This window comes from Sturnus vulgaris, chromosome 9 (assembly GCF_052056855.1).
Source record: "Sturnus vulgaris isolate bStuVul1 chromosome 9, bStuVul1.hap1, whole genome shotgun sequence".
Lineage (NCBI taxonomy): Eukaryota > Metazoa > Chordata > Aves > Passeriformes > Sturnidae > Sturnus > Sturnus vulgaris.
Genome location: NC_142251.1, coordinates 7,999,284 through 8,018,089, shown reverse-complemented (window position 1 = coordinate 8,018,089; position 18,806 = coordinate 7,999,284). Strand labels below are relative to the sequence as shown.

At 42.6% G+C, this 18,806-nt stretch overlaps 1 protein-coding gene across 1 annotated transcript in view; it reads right to left on the bottom strand.

The window, feature by feature from the left end:
• The window catches only part of TRABD2B (TraB domain containing 2B), a 265,371-nt gene that overhangs the window by 39,700 nt on the left and 206,865 nt on the right, over positions 1 to 18,806 (bottom strand). Inside the window, exon 5 of the mRNA XM_088169750.1 lies at positions 2,358 to 2,448. Within this exon, the coding sequence (XP_088025876.1) occupies positions 2,358 to 2,448 (91 nt within the window). The remainder of the gene's footprint in view (positions 1 to 2,357; positions 2,449 to 18,806) is intronic.

The window sequence follows — 18,806 nt, the reverse complement described above, 5'->3', positions numbered from 1 at the left end:
GCCTTTTGCAGCTCACCCAGAAATCATAAAATACAAGCTATTCTATAAAAAAAGAGCCAAAATGTTTTGCAGCAGCCTCCTCATTTCTAAGAGGGAGCCCCAAGCACTTCTGATAGCTACAGCCCCTGTTACAGGAAAATGACAATACAGTCCCTGATGTGCAGTTTAGAGTCTTTTTTTCTTCTAAAGGCAGAAAGCTGTTTCCTGTGAATATATTTGAATGCTCTTTATTCACAATTTCTATAGTTTTTTGCTGGTTTTGCACCTTGAGTAATTCAGTCTAGTGGCAACTCTGGACTTTTTTGCTATGCAATTTATTTTTCTTTCTTTATTCTCATCTAGAACTGGCAGATCTACCTTATCATCAGACCACAGGAAAACTCATAGGGCATCTAATCTTTGTGGGGGCAACCATGTGTTCTCTCTCTACTCCATCCAGTATTCCTGCACAACCATTTACCCTTTAATAAAGTTCTGTATGTTCAATGTTCAGAGCAGACCCCACTGGAATTAGGGTTCTAGTCCAGGCAAACCTGACCAACACAATATTCTGGAGCTGGGAACAGAAGTTACCCATTGTGGAACCATTCAGCTGAGGACACAGGCAGAGCCCAAGCCCTCTTGCTTTCAGGTGCATTCCCCCAGGGACTGAGAATTTTAGGGAAGACATCATGAACAGGAGACACTGCTGCCAAGGTAGGGGAATGTGCACACAGAGGCGCCCCACTCTGCAAATAAGCCAACATTAAGCACTGGCTTTGAGTCAAGTTTCCTGCCCCATCCTTTATTTCAAGTCTGTGATGATGTGTACAGACATAGCCTAACACCAGAGAGCAGAGACTATTCTTGGACTTCTCTCACACTACTGCATCTTTAGTTCTTCTCAAGGGCTTGCAACAGCCAATAAATTAATAGTTTCACAATTTCCAGTTGAAACACTTTTCATGGGAAGATGATACTTTCAACTAAATGAAAATTGCTGAAGAAAGTGTCTGCTTCCGTGAGTGGAAAGTTTCTTTGTCAGAAACCTAGGAATAGTACACCTCAGCTGTTCTGCTATAGTTTGCTTGGTTTTTCTGCTTCGCTATTTTTTTTCATTGGTTTTAGTAAAAAATTTCCAGCTTCAGACTGTTACAGTGTTTACTGCTCTTCCCTGCACCATGTTGACTTTTCTCCCCCGCCAAAGTGCTTCTTAAATCTCCTCTGAATATACTCTCATACTGGTGGTGTTTAACAGCCTTTTCTTCCTCTTTCCCCCATTGTTATTTAAGACGATGCTTTTATTGCTCAACAGATTCCAAGAAGCATTTAGGATAAATGCTCTGTCAAAGAACACTTATGTACAGTTGAGCCATATTATATTCTATATGAATCACTGCGGATGTTTCCCAAACAAGGTTAGATCAGCCAGATTTTCCAAGTAGATTACACACAGCTTTTTCAGACATGGTCTACTACCTCTGCCATTAATCCTCCTCATTGAGACTCACCTCGGTTTTGGACCATGTCATGTCTGCCCACCAGGGACAGGAGCATGCTGCTAACACTTTCTCCTAATGAGGATAACAATCCTATGACAGAGTAGCCTTGGCCAAATTTTATCTGCAGAATGTAGGGGAAAGGCTGATTTTGCAAAGCTAGAAGGTCTCTGACCAGCCCTCATGGTTTTATTGTCTGTGATTTCTTCAGACAGAGACCTCATTTAAACGGCCAGGAAAAAGAAAAGTCTATGGGATGAAGAAAGTCTGTTTTGCCAGCTAAGGACAATTTTGTGCCATATTTTATTTTATACTAATGAAGATTGCCAAGAGCCTGTTGATCAGTCCTTCTTGCTTGCCTTACTTGACCAGATAAGATGGAGAGGCTCAGGGAATATGAATTGCTCTCTACCTGCCCAACACACTTTCAAAGGTGCATCTGCTACACTAAATGTGGTCCTTCAGGAAAAAACTGAAATTCCACCTGAAGAACAGCAGCCTGACAGAGAGGTCTGCAATGGAGAAGCAACTAAAACCCCACGGAGAGCAAAAGGAAAAACAGCTCTGGGGGAAAATGAGCTGACTGAGATGTTTCTTTAGAGAAACCATGGCACTTCTGAGCTGGTATAATGAAGCAGCTGTGATATAAATAATGTCCCCAAGTGGAAAAAACCCACAAAAACACCAGCCATTCAGGCTCCATATGTTTCCAAACTCACACAATGGATGCTTTACAATGAACTTTTTGTCTGGAAATTGGGTGGGAAAGGGAGGTTCCTCACCCACCTCCTATACTAATGCAATAATCTTGCTTAGTCACAGAAAAAGGGAGAGAAAAAAGGAGAGAAAGTGATTAATAATCTGTGGGCAGCTGCTTACTTTCCAATTGGTTGTCCAGGAGGGGTGTGCTCCACTTCAAATCCTGCTTGTCTCAGTACATCAATCACAGTGTTGTTACCCAGGAAGTGACCTAAAATACAGGTAGAAAATAGCACTGTCAATCAAACTACTACTCTCACTCACTTGAGTTTCTCCTGTTGGAACAGCAGTTTTGGGAGGCAACGGCACCAGAAACTAGACCAGAGGAAGGGACAGCATACAGCCCAAACACTTTCTTCTTCCATCTTATTTATCCCTCCCTCCCCTCACATGGCCAAGGGACTGGGTGGACAATAGGAAACCTAGGAAACCTAGATGGCTTGCCTTCCACTGTGACCATTTTTAGTATGTACACTGATTGAATAAATTTCCAACACGGAGATCAGAATGACCCTGCAGTGGCAAAGGGATATTAGTAGGGCTTTGACTCGTGAAATGGAACAACTTACAACCCTGACCATCACTGTTCATGGACATCTGCTAATGAAGAGACTCTGAAGCTGATGCTGCTGCATGCTGAGCACTTGTCTGACTAAAACCACAGTGATTCAGGAATTGCCTCATCAGCCATTCAGCCACCTGCACAGCAGGGCTGGGAGGAGCTGGGATGGTAACCTTATCTCTCAAAACATGAAGATTTAGTCCTGTAATTCAAGGCTCTTTGTTAGAAGTGTAAAGGTCACATTCCTATTCACAGGAGTAACAAGGAGCCCAGTAAGTATTGCAGAGTGTACAGGCCTTGAAAGAGTTTACTTAAGGGAGTCCCATATACTTGAAGTCTTAACCAAATCCCACCGGAGTCAATGGGAGCCCTCAAAGGGCTTTGGGCACAGACTCAATAAGGCAGTGTAATCCAGCCAAAGCTTTCCACTTATTGTCAGAGTCCCACACCGTTTGCAGGATGGGTTGGATATATAAAGTAAAGAAGCAAGAAGTCCACAAACAGGTTTATTAAAATCCACATAGCACTGTAATCTGTCTCCAGCAGCAGCCATGACTGACACCGAGGAAGGACAGAACAATCCTCCTCCATTATATCCATTATATCCATTAGCTTCCAGCTCTGCAGAGCCGGGTGACCCCCATTTACAGCCAGGTCATTGCATCTCGCTGCCAGCCCTGAACGCCACAATCACCAGGAATGTGCTCAAGCCTCCATGTGCTCTGTGCCCTGTGGCATCCTGGAGGAGGAAGTTCCACCACGGTGTGGGGTGTAAGAACTCACTCCTCTGGTTTGCTGCTGCTGCCTGGGGAGCATGTGCTTGCCTGGAGCACAGAGAAAATGTCTGCATGAGCTGTCTCTGACTGCCCTTGCAGAGCTCTCTCTGCTCCACAGCAGAGCCAAATGCCTTGCACTGAAAAAACCAAGGCAGGCAGAGACGTGCCTGAGTCCCCCTCCACGGACCCTGCAGTGCAAGGAGCTGGTGCAGCCACCAGCAGAGTCACCCCGGGGATTCTTCACCAACACTGCACAAAGTCGTGATGAATGGGAGAGCATCCAGCCCCCAGGATTTGCTCAGCCTGCACCCCCTGCTCCAGCTGCCAACAAGGGCGCTAACTCGCCTCAGTTGTTGGAACGAGGTAGCTCTATGGCTTTGAGTGTAACTTGCAAGTGCTGGTAAGAGCTCTTAGCCAAAAGACATTTCTTTAAATGATTAAATGTACATTTGCAGAGCCCTAGTGTGTTCCAGGATTCCTCCACTTCCTTTTAAGAAAACTCAAAATTTGATTTTCCCCTTTCTAACTTACTTATAACAAAAGCCAAAGCAGCAAAGAACAGTCCCAAAAATGTGTTATGCACCCTCAGAGATTCAAGAAATGAGACATTTGTGAATGATTAACTGGATTTGATCATATCCTGTTTTTTTATGCAGTGGCCAAGGCAAACAAAGGTCCCCATTCTGTCACTGGCAAAGTGACACTGAGGAGCCAAAGTCAAAGGTATCAGAGACTGAGATGTTTCCGAGTCCACTTTATTTTCCCTGAGCCAGAGTCTTAAATGCCAAAAGATTTCATAATGTAAATAATTGTCCTGAATCCAGCAAGTCTTTGACAACATGACAGCACAAGAGAAACCAATTTTAACTCTTTTAAACCCAGGGAAAAAAGTAACTATGCAGAAGCTCTGACTCCTCATCCACACAATGGTAGGTCTGTCGACAATGCCAGCTCCTCAGTAGAGCCTGCACATCCCTTCAAGTGATGGATGAAGACAAAAATATGACTTGTTATCTGTGTGGATACCATGCTGAAAGCTGCCAGCCTCTGCCTGAGACTGGTGACCTGCTGTGCAGCACGGCAATAGGGTTTGATCTTTTAATTTTGCCTTTCCTAACTGGAAGGAATGCCAGCTTCCATTAAATACCCCTCAACTTCAAATTCCCAAAGAAATTAAAATCTTAATTACAAATATCCATGCGAACATCATAGTTATTTCCTTGTATTCCACAATCCGACACATACTGAAATTTTTTCAATGCTCCAGTTCAACCAAGAGAACAGAAATACAAAGAAATAAAAAAATTAAAACAAAAGTCCAACTTTGAGCTGACCCTCAAATAATTCTCCATTCTACATATACCAACAGAGCCCAAAATTTTAACAACTACTAGGAGATGGCGTGAGCAAGTCTTTGCAAAACTTAACCTTTAGACTCTGCTTAAAATTTACCTGTTTATATTATTCCACGTGCATCTGGATAAATTACCACCCATCTCACCACCAGCTTGCCCTGTTAATACATCCTCTCCACCTCATTGAACATTTTTGATTTCTATTTGTCTTAACTTTCCTGTCCAGTCAGAATTCACATATTAAGGTTGGTTTTGTATCCATCTCTTCATTTTATATCATGGTAACACTGTTGTAGCCAACTCATGCACACCACAAGCAACCTGAAATCATGTTCTGCTTTAGTGAAGCAAAATTTCATTAATTTCATGAAAACATGAAATTATGACATAAATTATGCATGCTCAGCATGATGTAATTTCCCACCCAACACAGACATTTCCCAACAGTGATCCATGTTATCCCATGGCAAGGAGTTCCTCAGGATCAGAGATGTGGAAGAAGAAGGTTTAAGGAAAAAGGTGGCACTTGAGAGATCCAGTGTAGGCAGGTAACGTGAAACATGAAAGGTTAAAGAATTCCTGGAAGGAATTCACAGCCTCCTTCACAACCTCCTGCTGTGAAGTCCATCATAATTATCCTTTTCAGTTTTAAAATACAGGAAAATCTGTGTGAGAAATACCTTACATAAAATAACTCTCCCTAGTCACCCACAACTTGTGAGAAGGACTCACTTGTTAGATATTGACAACAACAGAACACTTTGACAGCTTATGGCATGTGATGAAAACAAAATAACCTGCATATTAGAGACAATCTCAGCATCAGTGAAAAACATCAAATTGCTGCCTCTTGCTGCTCTATGTGCAAAAAGAGTTACTGTCATATTCTTTATAACATCAGTGGATTTAATTTTTATTTACAGATATAAAATAAATGAGCTTTGTGTATGTGTGTGTGCGTATGTGCTTCTCCTTAAATATTTGAAAAATTTCTCTTCCTGGGCCTGGGAAAAACCTCAAGAAAGTATAACTACTGAAAATTTAGTGCATCTAGAGACATATCAGACAAGTTAGAGAGGCAAGGGAATGATCTTGCATTTCCATCACTATTCCCTCTTCAGTCTAAACCTGAATAAACCATTCCTGGAGTATTAACCAAATTTATCTTGACAGCTGATGAAAACTGGATCCGAGAGGTCAGAACATCAGCTGCCTTGGGAAATCCATGGAAGTGGAAAAGGAGAGAAAGCAGACATAAAAGATTTTCTACACAGGGACCTGAAGAGAAAGTCTGTATTTGGGCATGGAGATATGCAGAGCAGCCACCCCTAACAGTTTAAGATTAAAAATGCCCAGGTGTGGATGCAATCCTTCCACCATCTGAGAAAAGGGAGATACTCATGGGGTTTGCTCGAGGACAAGACCCAGAGCTAAACACAATTATTTTGTAGTTTGAACACAAACACAAACACAGTGGAGTGGTCAGTGTGGCTGCTGCACTTATAAGGGGGTTTCTTACTAAATTTGATGAGGCCAAGATTATTCTCCTTTCACTAATGTCTTATTTTTTTGAGACAAGGATCTGGAGACAGTGGAGGAACACATTATACAGCATGGTTGCCAACATTAATCATAGACCTTCCACCCCTGGTTTGCTTTTTTATTTTTAATTAAGAACTGTGCTTTGGACTACACAAAGCAGATCGATGTAATGTGTTTCCTTATCTCCCCAAGGTTTCATTTTTCACTGGAAGAAACAAAGAAAGAATAAACCATAAATTTGGGTTTTTTAAACTAAAAAACATGTAAAAAAATATGTGAAATATACATGGTTTCCTTAAAGCACGTCCATGCACAAACACACTGCTGAAAGAATGCACTTTCTTCCTTTCTTAGTGGAACATCCTGAGGCAGAAAGACACTTCTCAACCAACTCTTGACAGCCATGTATTTTCTGACCATATAAACTAAAGCTCTCCTTTTCCATTTCAGGCATCCTAGTGACCCTCATCAATAACCTAAGCATCAGGTTGCATCCCTCAAAAGTTAGATGAACTTGGGTGTTCCTACACAGCAAAATTATAACCATTGTTTTGATGACAGAAGCAGAAAAAATGTTTTTAAGCAAATGTTATTTACTTTATCTAGGTTTAGAGATCTACTACAAATTACTTTGTCTATTCGTTTCGCAAATTCTTTGTTCCATGGCTTAGAAGGATAACGGGGTACAAAGGAGCAGGAGATAATTCCCTCACAAAGGACCTCCATTGCCAGAGCCTTTGAAGTCTTGCTAAAAAAGCCTTGCTAGCCATTAGCTGACACACAGCAGAAATCTGAACTGTTTCCATGCACACTACAAGCAGAGCTATTTTCTGCACAATTAGTCATAAAAAGGGCCAATGTAAACTGTGTCGGGAGGTCTCAATTCTTTACATTCTCCACGCAGTGAATCAGACATTATGTATAACGTTTTGTTGCCATTTAGACCTTGGGCTGCTCTGCAATCAGGAGGCAGCAGCCTCTATTCCTCCTTCTCCCTACATGCTGATTCTCAAGCCCCTTGGCAGCACCACAGTGTTTATGGTAGGAAGGCTTCACAAGAATTAGTGTAGGGAAAAATGCAAAGGGCTGAGAGCTGCCCCTGCACACTCAGGGTACTTGGTGGTTCCTTTGCCTGCTGCCTCCAAAACTACATCTCCATTTCTCTTATTCTACAATGGTCAAAGCTGAGTATTTTGGAAGCTGAAAGATTAATTTGCCAAGATGACACTGTAGTTAGGAGCTACAGCAAACACTCCGGGCAATGATTTTTATCTGAATTTGCTGATTTCTCCACTATAGCATTCCAGTTTGACCCAGGGGTCTCTGGGTAACAGCAGCAATTTACTGGGAACCGCATGCCATCCCACAATACTCTTTTCTGACATGACAGATGTTCCAGACCCATGGTGGGTAATCAGTTTTGTGGATAAACCCTCCAAATTTTTAATTCCCTTTCACTCCTTGTCCATCATCTTTCTTTGCTAATGGATAACATGCTTTAAAAACTGGAGGCTCTTCAGCCTTCTTCGTGATGACCCTCACTGCCAGGCAATTGCTTCTCTTTGTTCTTGAACCACTTTCTTCCTTGAAATCTTACTCTAGTGGTAAGGATGGTCTTGAATAAGTATCTTGAATGCACTTTGACAAGGAGCCAATGCTGGATTTGTGCAGATCTTGCTTTTGCAAGTTGGATCTCAAAGCATCTGAAAGACTGCCCCAGCCTGAGTACCCCTCTGATGTGAAATGTCTTATCAAGGAACGACACCAGGGAATGGATTAGGTGAATGATATGCAGCACTTAGGCATGAGTATGATCTTAGGACAGCCTGAATTTGTTGATTTTAAACTTAACTGATAACGGGAACACAATTAATGTTTGTGGGGATCCAAGAGGGGAATTTTCTGGAAGGGGCTTGAAGGACCCCAGTTTACCCCAGTTGGTATGAAACAACATGAGCTATACCATGCCAGAGGAGACATGCAGCCCTACCACACCAGACCAGATGTAACAAAAGAGACTGGTGTTCAGGTTTGAAGCATGAGTTCTGTGGGTTTTCCAAAGAGAAAGGCCCCACTTTCCAGAAAAGTCTGTCACCCCAGGTTGCTGGCTTTTTCTCTGCTTCAGGACACGGTTTTGCATCTGGAAATTGCAGCATTATGCAAAAAGCTGTGAAGGAGAGCTGGAGATGCAGAGAATGAACTTTCCTCCTCCCCTGTTTGGCAGGAGTGTCGGAGCCCAAAGCATGCCTTAAAAAATACTTTGCACAATCCACGTGCAATGGTCTTGTAAAGCAGGCTTTCATCACAGACTCCTTACATCATGCCACCCGTTCTCCAAGCAGATGGAGAAATCATTTTCCCCCTTGTTTGATGTTGTTATTCCATGCAGTTGTAAGGAATTGACTCATAGCCACTTCTGGACAGTCACGGGAATCAGAGCAATAACACATAAAAAGCCAAAGCGTGCAGCATTTCCAACATCCAGCGATCCTCCCATGGCTCCTCTTCATTCTTTTCTTGCATGTAATCACCTCTCTCCCCTCTCACCCGAGTGCACTTACAGAACAAGCTCTGGAGAAAGGCCACACCGTAGCCAGAGGGAGAATGGAGAGATGAGGGGCCAAAAGTTGAGGGGGTTATTCCAGATTGACGCCAGGCTAATAGAGCACAGATTTGTGCTTCCCTGGGGTGTCTCTGAGATCTGCTGTGCAATTCTATACTTGGAGCATCTCAATCTGAAGGACAGACAGATTCCCACAGACTTCTATTTCCTTGCTACCCCCAAGTATAATAACCTCCTCCATGTCTCTCTGTTTCTGATCTCCCTTTCTGAGCAGCCCTTCTGTTAAGGGTATGGAGCTACTGTTGAGGCACTCAAATGTCACACCATGGAAATCCTTCTCCAGAAGCACCCTGGAGTGCAATGCACACTCTTTAACAGGCTTGGACAGAGGTGGGACAGAGTTTACCAGTGTGGAACTGGCTCCTTGCTGGTACAGCCCTCTGTTTCCAGTCTCAATGCAGTGCCATAATGTGAGCTCAGCAACTCAGTTCTCCGCTCTCTTTGAAGTCTTGGAGCACTTTCCCTAGCAGACTTGTCCTAAACATATGTGGTAAACAATAAATGATTTTTTTGGGGAAAAAAAAGAGCTCCATTTTCTTCCAAGTCTAAACCAGCTGTTTCACTTGGGTTAAGAAAAACAACACAAGCAAGAAATGAACTGAGGTCACCTCCTAAGCATGTCCTCTGGCCTCTGTGTCAGTTTGTGGTTGCCTCAGACATTTCCAAATGAAGTGACTGGTCTGTGCTAATGAGTGTCATAGGAGAGGATGGCACCTCCACAGAGCAATTTAATCCAACATCTCAAATACTAGGTCTGGGAAGAACACGAGCCCTCTGTGCAAGTCTCTTTCCATCGACCATGTGAGCTCAAGGAGCTCTTTAGCCCTGGTGTCTATCAGACATGGCATGGTGGCCCACCAAGCCACCCTGCCACTGCCCAGAAGCTCCTGAACACTGCAGACAGCTTATCCTTCTTCCCTATCATTCCCTTTTCTGCCCTGTCCCCTACCTTTCTTGTCATGCCAGCGTTTGCACAGGACAGGGAGGTGTGTTGATCAGAGCTTTGGTTGATTATAGAGCCATTTGGGCTATTTCATGTTCTTACTTCACTTATGTGGCATTAGAGGAGTTTTCCACAGAGAGAAGGTCCAACAGAGGATGACTATTTCAGCATATATGCTTAATGAAAACATAGGATCCCTTGAGAGTCAAACAACAAAGACTGAATATTTGAAGTGTTTATTCTGTAAAGTGTGTTGCTTGTGTTTGCTGGTATAAGCTGCACCAGCTTACCAGGGCAAAAAATGTGGAGAAGGAAAATTATGTGAGCAAGGCTGAAATAGAAGTTTGATTTACTTAGTCCCCAGGTTTTACTGTGAGTAAAGGCAGGGCTTATTCAGTCTGAGATGCACGGAGAATGGTTGTTGAGGAAATGCAGCCTCTTTTTTTTACCCAAGGTGCCTTATTAGTGCATGTACAGCCTTGCTGAAGTGGACAACCCTCTCCCACCTGAACCACAGTTATCAGCTCTTTCCACGGAAGCTGCTGCTGGCCCCCTGGACAGCCAGTGCAGGGCAAGCAGCCTCTGAGAGAAGTGTTTCATATCCCATCACAAATCCCCTGAGCCATCCCCAACTGGTCTGGAATGCACGTGGACCTGCTTGCCAAAACCAAGCAAAGGTTGGGGTATGGGGGAGAAACTAAATTCCCTAACTCCTGCCTTCTTTGCAAAGGAGGTGACTGTGAATGTAGCACTAAAACACCTCAAGGACCTGGTGGAGTCTGAGCTCAGGGCAGCTTTGGGCCTTGAAAAGCCCTCAGTCAGGAAGACAGCTTTTTGCAAGCAGAATATCTCACTGAACTTGTAGAGGCACTGCTGAGACCTAGCAAGGACCAGACCATGTGGGATCTCAGCTGTTCTCAGCACAAGGGCAGTGCTATGAAATGCAGCACCTTTGCTTGGCTTTGACAAAGGCTTCTGGCAGGTAATAAGGATGCACTAAATGACTTCTTATAGGAAATAAATAGGGGTGAGGGTCATGGTCTATCATTGCAGGCTCAGTAGTGAGCTAGACTGTTGAGTCTGTCCTTTTTTGGCCTCTCATGGATGCATTTGGCTCCTACAATATACTGTGTCCACAGTGTAATCAAGCCTGGTGTGAAACTGCACTTCACTGTGTTTGCTTTGAACCTGCTTCTCCCAGTTCCCCTAGTTTGCACAAGACAGCTCTAAGCTGAATTGAACAAAACTGTAATCTGCTCTAGTGTGAGATCAAACCATTGCAGGAAAGTTAGTTGGGGGCAGTGTCTGTTGAATCTATGAAATTACTTCAAAAGACTACAAGATGAGCTGTCATTTTCTGTTTGAAAACCACAAATCAAAGCTCCCAGTTGGCAGGACAAGGATCCCTGCTTGTTCTTTCTGGTTTTGACCTCTCAGTCAATTATTCTACAGACTACATTGCTTTCTTCATCTATTCCAGGAGCCCCTTTCTGGTGGTTTATTTGGATTGTGGATGTCTCATAAGTGAAAAACGTGGTGATGCCTTAGCACAAAACAGAGTGATTCCTCAGCAAATTGCCAGCCCCCTGGAGTTTCTGGACACAGGACAAACTCCTTGGTGGAACAGACAGCACTGTTGCTTTCTACCCTGAGGACACGGAAAAACAGAAACCATTTCACCAGAATTTTTCAAAAGAGGAAACTCTTCAAGGAAACTAAAAATGAGCCTCCTTAGTCAGGATTCTTTTATCTATAAAAAACTTCACATTGTTAAACCTGTCTGTGGCTCGTTTTTTTTCCCAGAAAAATCCAGCTGGCCACTGGATGTCACTGTTGTTGCAGAAAAACATCCCCGAAAGTTCACAAATGAGGCTGTGAATAAGGTGAGGTGTCACCCCAACCTGGAAATGGCCTTTTCTTCCAGGTTAATCAGCACAACACTGATGGTAGCATCTGAAGGCAGGACACCCACCATGGTCTCCATCAGCAGCTGAGGGCAAGTCCTCCAGGGAGCTCATGGACCCTGATTCACCTGTGCCCAGGTGTGTGTCCCCTCCTCTTGCTGGATCCCCTCTGGTTTTGCTAAGACAGATCCCTGCTGAGCACAACAAATCCAACCTGGTCTCCGGTTTGGACTCAACCTTTCTCTTTTGCCATACAGAAGAGCACACTGCAGCAGGCATGATTCCAAGCCTGTCCTGGATCATGGATTAAAGGCAATTACACGTAGTGCTGCTCTGTGGTTTTTGCTGGCGCTGCTCTAAAAGCAGTTTGGCGCAGCTGAATGACTTGCAAGGGTTGAGTTAATTGCTCCATGAAAAGTGCTCTGTGCTATGTAGATCATTTGCCACCTCACAAGCTACACCAGGCACCTCCAAATCCATTCAATCACACAGTGGAAACTTGCCCTAAAAGACCATCCTCAGCCTTATAATTCAGCTAAAGGTTCCTTTGCAGCATCACAATGAGCCTTGCAAGTGCAGGCAAGGGCCCTTTTCAAGGAGTGCTTTGAAGCCCTAGGCTGAAGTCCTTCCCACAGAGGGAAAGCAGGAGAAACAAGCCCCAGGAGTCCACAAAACATTCTCAGATTGGGGTCAGATGCTGCTGCTGTGGCATTCCAGGAGTTGCAAACTCGGACTTGTTTCCCACCTTACACTCCAAGCCCAAGGCTTGCTGCTTGATTCATGCCTGTCCTGACATTGGGAAGCAAACCCCAAAACAGGGCAGATCATACCAACAAACTCTTGCCCCTGAGGAGAAAAGGAAGACGGGAACACACTACAGACATTTGTGAAGCTGCTGAATATGATATTACACCCTGAGATAGTGATGTTGGAAGAGATCTGGAGCTCCTACATCTGGAGCGCTGTCTCTTTTAAAATGCAAAGCATGTCAAAGATATGGAGTAATAGAAAACTGGGCTAGAAAGTACTCATTTTAGTGCATCTAAATGTCATAAACCAGGATCAGCTCTGCCTGGGTATGACAGATCAGATCAGCTTTGACACTGAGGATGGTGGTATAAATTAGTAAAAGGACCTCCAGAGGACACTGACAGCATTAGGAGATTCCATGGCCATGTATTTTCCTTTTCTTTTTTTTTTTTTTTTCTTTTTTTAGAAGCAAAACAGAAGAAAGAAATGCTTTGTGAAGGACAGACAGTCCTTCGGCTAAAGGTCCTGTGGTGGAAGGACGGGGAGTTTCCAGCAAGTAATGGCAAATGCTCTACCAGAAGGGTCAGTAAATCTTATCTGTCAGAGAGACCATCTGTGTATTGGGGACAGAACAGAACACAGCCCTGCAGTAGTAGAGAGATTTTCAGCTGCAAAGGTGCTGTATGAACACCTATCACAACCCAGCAGACATGAGATTCATCCTGCAAATGTTTCCATTTTTAAGATACTCTGGGCATGCAAACAGTTGTAGCAAGCCCCCACATCCCTAAGGCTTTGAGCAAGGATATCTTGCTCAAAATTTTAAAATTTAGCTGACTAAAAGTCTTGGAAAGCTCTATTCCTTAAGTACTGATTAGTATATGCTATGTCTATGAAGAAGTTCTTATTACAAATCTATTCCATATTAGACTATCAAATGTGTCTCTACATTCCAGTCATTACTAGTTATTTTTGTGAGTTTCACCTACACAGATCTATTCTCAGCCACATGGCCAAACATCCTGACTAGTTTCAATTTAGGGTTTTTCCTATATAAATACACAAAATTTCTATATACATCCATGTTTTGAGCAAGCAGAAATATTTGATTTGAGTCCCCACTGCAGTACTCTGGTTTTACACTGGTGTAAACACTAGTGGTTTCCACTGTTATCTCCTGCTGCCCAGCTGTTAACACTGGGGAAAAGGAGCAACAATGAAGGCAAGCACAATTTATCTGAACATGCCCTCATAATGCTGGCCCAGGGAGAAGACTTCTAGTGAAACCAAAAAGAGGGAGATTCAGTGCTCCCGTGAAGTTTTCCTGATACAGCTGTCCACTCTGACACATGGTCACATTCAAAAGCTGACTAAGTTATTATGGAAGTTCAGAAACCTCGAAATATACACAACAGATTTTGAAAAACATTGTGGTTGCGTGGGTTCGAGCGTACTTGAGGAACATGTCAAAATCCAAACAAACAATCCCCGCCTTCACCCCTTTCTGTTAACACACGAGTGTGTGAGCACATCACCAAGCTTGCAATTTGTAGCTCTGTTATTCACAGCCTTCATTAAAGAATAACAGCCCCTGCCTGAGTATCACGAGGCAAAATTGTTCGCACATGTGGACCAAACAGACACACCAAGGCTGCACCCTTATGGCTTGTGAGTGACAAGCTTAATAAGATTACGCTTGATCTTTCTCTTAATAAAGCTGGATGACATTCAAGCAAAGCCTGGGGTTTCTTTTTAATGGTACATTAAGGGAACCCAGAGTTTGGCACAGCTGGAGGCCTGAACCATCGAACAAAACTTGGCACTGCCAGCATTCCCTTACGATCTCAGACCTCACATAATGAATATTTATATCTATATATACAGACACGCACATATATTAAATACCTATCATTAGCTGGTCAAGGTCAATGCTCTGGGTAACAGAGCTGGATGTAATACCAAGAATGATGATGGCTCTTTTTTTTTTTTTTTCCTGTGTTATGAATCACACAAATTAAGCAACCCACAGTTTATAGAGTCTGCAACATGATGGACTGCTTTTAAACCACACATACCGAAGGGAAGGAGAACAACTCCAAGAAATTACAAAAGCAAAAGAGAAGTGTCATCACCTTACTGTTTAAACTCGAACACAGCAGAACATGGAGACTCCTGCTTAACTTTAATAACACCAGCAGCCTCAGCCGGCTCCAGGGAAGCAGTCATTTGCTTGAGATAAGTCAGGGCTCGTGTGTTTTGAAGCTTTATGGGTTAGCAGCTAAATAGTGTTAGCTGAGTCACACTGATTTAAACCACCACTGCAACTGGCCCAAAGATTACAAAAGACAGTTCACGAAGAAATCCCTCAGAGGAAGAGGAATTACTGAATTTTTATTGGGAAAAAAAGAAAATATAGATATACTTTTGGAAAACATATATATATATATATATAACTTTTGGAAAAGGAAAGCTTCCATAAGGACAGACTGAACATTCCCATCTTCTCTTTCCCTCATCTCTGTTGGCTATGCCCTCAAGCTGAGTGTCTGTGTATTAAGTACCAGCTCTACAGATAAATCAATGAGTCTCAGGATTAAACAGAAAGTTCATGATGGAGCTAGTATCTAGATGTACATGGGGTAGGGATGGTCTAGACTCTGCAATTCATCTGCCAAAAAAATACTTTTTTTTGCTAGCCAAAATAGTTCCCAAACACATTAGGAATACTGATGAGGAATTTAAGAGTACTGGAATACTGTCCTTTGCTGTTTCCAAAACATTAACATAAAAAAATTTAAAATCCCAGTTTATTTCAAAGCATGCAGCAATGATTTACTGAAATGGAATATGCATACATTTAATTTCAAAAAGAACACAAACATGGACATTAAATTAAACACTTTGCAGAGCCTGAATTTTCTTCCAGGCTTTTGTTTTGGTGAGAGAATGATAATGTTTTTGTTCACCATTGACCCAATATAATTTTTCCTTCAATCATCTGGTTCAGCCGACAAAACAAGACATAAATCATTTCCACTGCTCTAGACTGAGTCCAGGTCTTGTTAATGTGGGTGAATTCCCAATCCTCAGCATCTCTCTTCTTGAGATCTGCTTGCAATACCTTAAATCCTGAACATGGTGGTGGCACCTTCCCTGGCTGTTAAAGTCAGATCCATGGACAAGAGGTTCAGAGCCAAAATAGCACTTTGAAGAGTCCCATCTTCTTCCCTTAAAGTCAGTAATGAGACTCCCATTGAATCCAAGAGAGTTGATCAGAGATTTACGCTACAGAAAAATACATGAGGAAACTGTGCTTCCTTCTGTCTTCAACTCACAGCACTCACTTTGCTTCTGGGGCTGCAAACCTGTCCAGTCTAGTTCTTTACTTTCATTTACAACACTTTAAAGTTTCTCCTTGTCTTCAACCTGATCAGAAGCTCATTGAATTCAATGAAAAATGCCTAGAGGGCATCTCCTGTGCAATGTGGGCTCCTTACTTCCAGCTGGTTTGAAGACACCAGAGCTCCAGAGCCCTGAGCACACGCAGTTACAGGTGAGCAGAATGTGAGTGGCAGACAAGATCCTCTTGCCTAGAGAGTGGTCTCTTGCCACTTGCCTCTTGTGGCAAAAGTGTGCCTTCTTGAAGGAATCCAGCCCATAATTATCCAGTTAAATAATTATCAGCTCCTTTCAGTGGACGTAGCTGAGATAATCCCAACTAAACGAAGAAATTAATTGCTGGCCCTATTGGCATTTTTGTGCCCAAACCCTGCAGAATTTTCATTCAACTGAACTCCACCTATGATGCTTTCACACTATATTTTGGCTGACTATTCTGGGCTATTATATAAGCCCTTTGGGACTGGCCTATCCCAGATTTCTCTCAACCTCCACACTTTTTGTCACAGCCAAGTTTCTGCAGGAAACAAACCACTTTTCATTGAGGCCAATTAGCTCAAGAACGTCAAAAGAAAAAAAAAATCAAAAGGCTTTGGGTCAGTGACAAGAGCAATAGAGAAGCCAACAAAATGAAAGGGACTTGTTCTGAAAACCTTTTTTGACTATGTCAGAGCTGATTCCCAATGGAGTGAAACAAGAAAAACATTCCTTGAGAGATTCGGGATCTGTCATGAATTCCCAAGGCACATTTAGAAGTCTCACTCTCCCCTCTGTCTCTCATTCCTTTCTGAGGTACATCATAGGCTCCAGAAGAAGGATGATAAGTTTGTACATCACCCACCCATTATTATACAGAGGATGACAAGAGATCTGTACAGTGGGCCCAGACATTTGAAGTCACAATGAACCAAGGGTTGGGGAATCCTACAATAATGTTCCACAGTTTCTCATATTTTTTGGGGAAAAACAATAGAAATCAAAATTCTATTTGATAATATTTTCTTTGTGGATGAGATACCGGGACTATTTCTCTCAAGAAATACTCACTTGGATTCCTTGCTAAGTAACTGGTTTGTGCCCCTGCTGCTCCATCCTTAAAAGAAGCATAATCTGTTTTCCTTCCAGAAGGACATATTTGTCCCATTATGAGCCTATATGTTGATAAATTTGGTGATGACTGAACTTTGGAATGAACTTCAGGATACTGTAACCTCTGTCTTTCCCACCATCACCACAATGCTCATCACTGACTCCACATCCAGGGTGAGGAGCCTCACCAGAACAGCAGACACCACTTTTTTCCAGACTTGGAGACATCAGACTCACAGACTTGTCAGTATTAGAACCAAAGCTCACCTTTCAAGTTGTTTGAAGTATGAATTCAAAGGATCACTAAATATCAGTCTTAGAAGGAATAAGGCTTCTATAGGGGGGAAAAACATCACTGGTTTCCAGCTGAGCTTTATATAATGACAGACTTTGCACTTCCTAATCTGTTTGGAAAATAAATGCCACATGGCATATTAATATACTGAGCAAGGGACAGTCAGGCTCCCAGAAAATAATTCATAATGACATCTTTTGGGTTAGATTTTATGACGCTCTTTGTAGGACAATGCCACGAGTTGGTCTTGAGTATTTCACCATGAGAACAAAATATTCCTCCTGACATCTAGCTCTGTGTTCATGGGTTCATTTTTTCTGATGATTAATTCTGAGTTCATGTAGAGTGTGTTCAAGATTACACGGATTCATATTCAGTTGACCATATCTGAGAGGATTATTTTAGTGTGCCCCAGTTTATGGCCCATGAAACATGATCCCTCTTGTCTCTCCATGTTTCTCACTCTGCCAGCAGTACTATTCTAACAACCAGTGCTGGGAACTTATATTATCAACATAAAAGCAGAAAACAACTATCTTTCTCTATGAAAACCAGCTCTCATTCACTGCCTTACACTTGCTTTGCTCTCAGAGCCAACAGCCAAGCAGAAGACATCAAAATACCAAAATGTTTTGAAGTAAATGTCCTTAAGAATAAATCTGTATTTTGGGTTTGCACATAGTCGATCACTTTTGATGCATCTAGCATGTATTTCTGCTGTTACTAGGGATACTAACCTGAACAAGTGGAAATACCCTGATGCCACCTGAAGCCATTGTTTGTGACTCTGAAGAGCCGTGACACATGGATTACACTGGAAGGTGTTTCCATCTCTACCCAAGAGACTGGTGCTGGCAGCTCAGTGCTGATCCTGGCAGCCAACAGGCAGATGTGCTGTCTAATAGTTTTGGCAACTTCTGACTATCTTTCCTATCATGGCATCATTATCTTGAGCTGACTGCCAGCTGGCCTGAACGGTGCTGGATACATGAAACACAGAGAAGCTTTCAACTGACAACACTCTGTAAATTATACATAACACTGTTATTTCATGTGCAGCCCCCAAAGATCTCAGAGCAGTTTAAGGACAGAAATCAGGTCCAAAGCTGTGACCCTTACTTAATAAGTGTTAGCTAATTAGAAAGCTGTCCCATTGAAATAAGCAGAGTTCCTCAAAGAAGTCTGTTTAATGCGCAGCTGCACAATTTAAAAAATGAAAATAAAAGTATTACTTACACTGGGGTTGTTTCTCAAAGCCACAGTTCTACTGTATCCCCTTGGTGCTGTACCAAAGTAACAGAAATATGGAGCATTCCTACTCAAGAAAATCC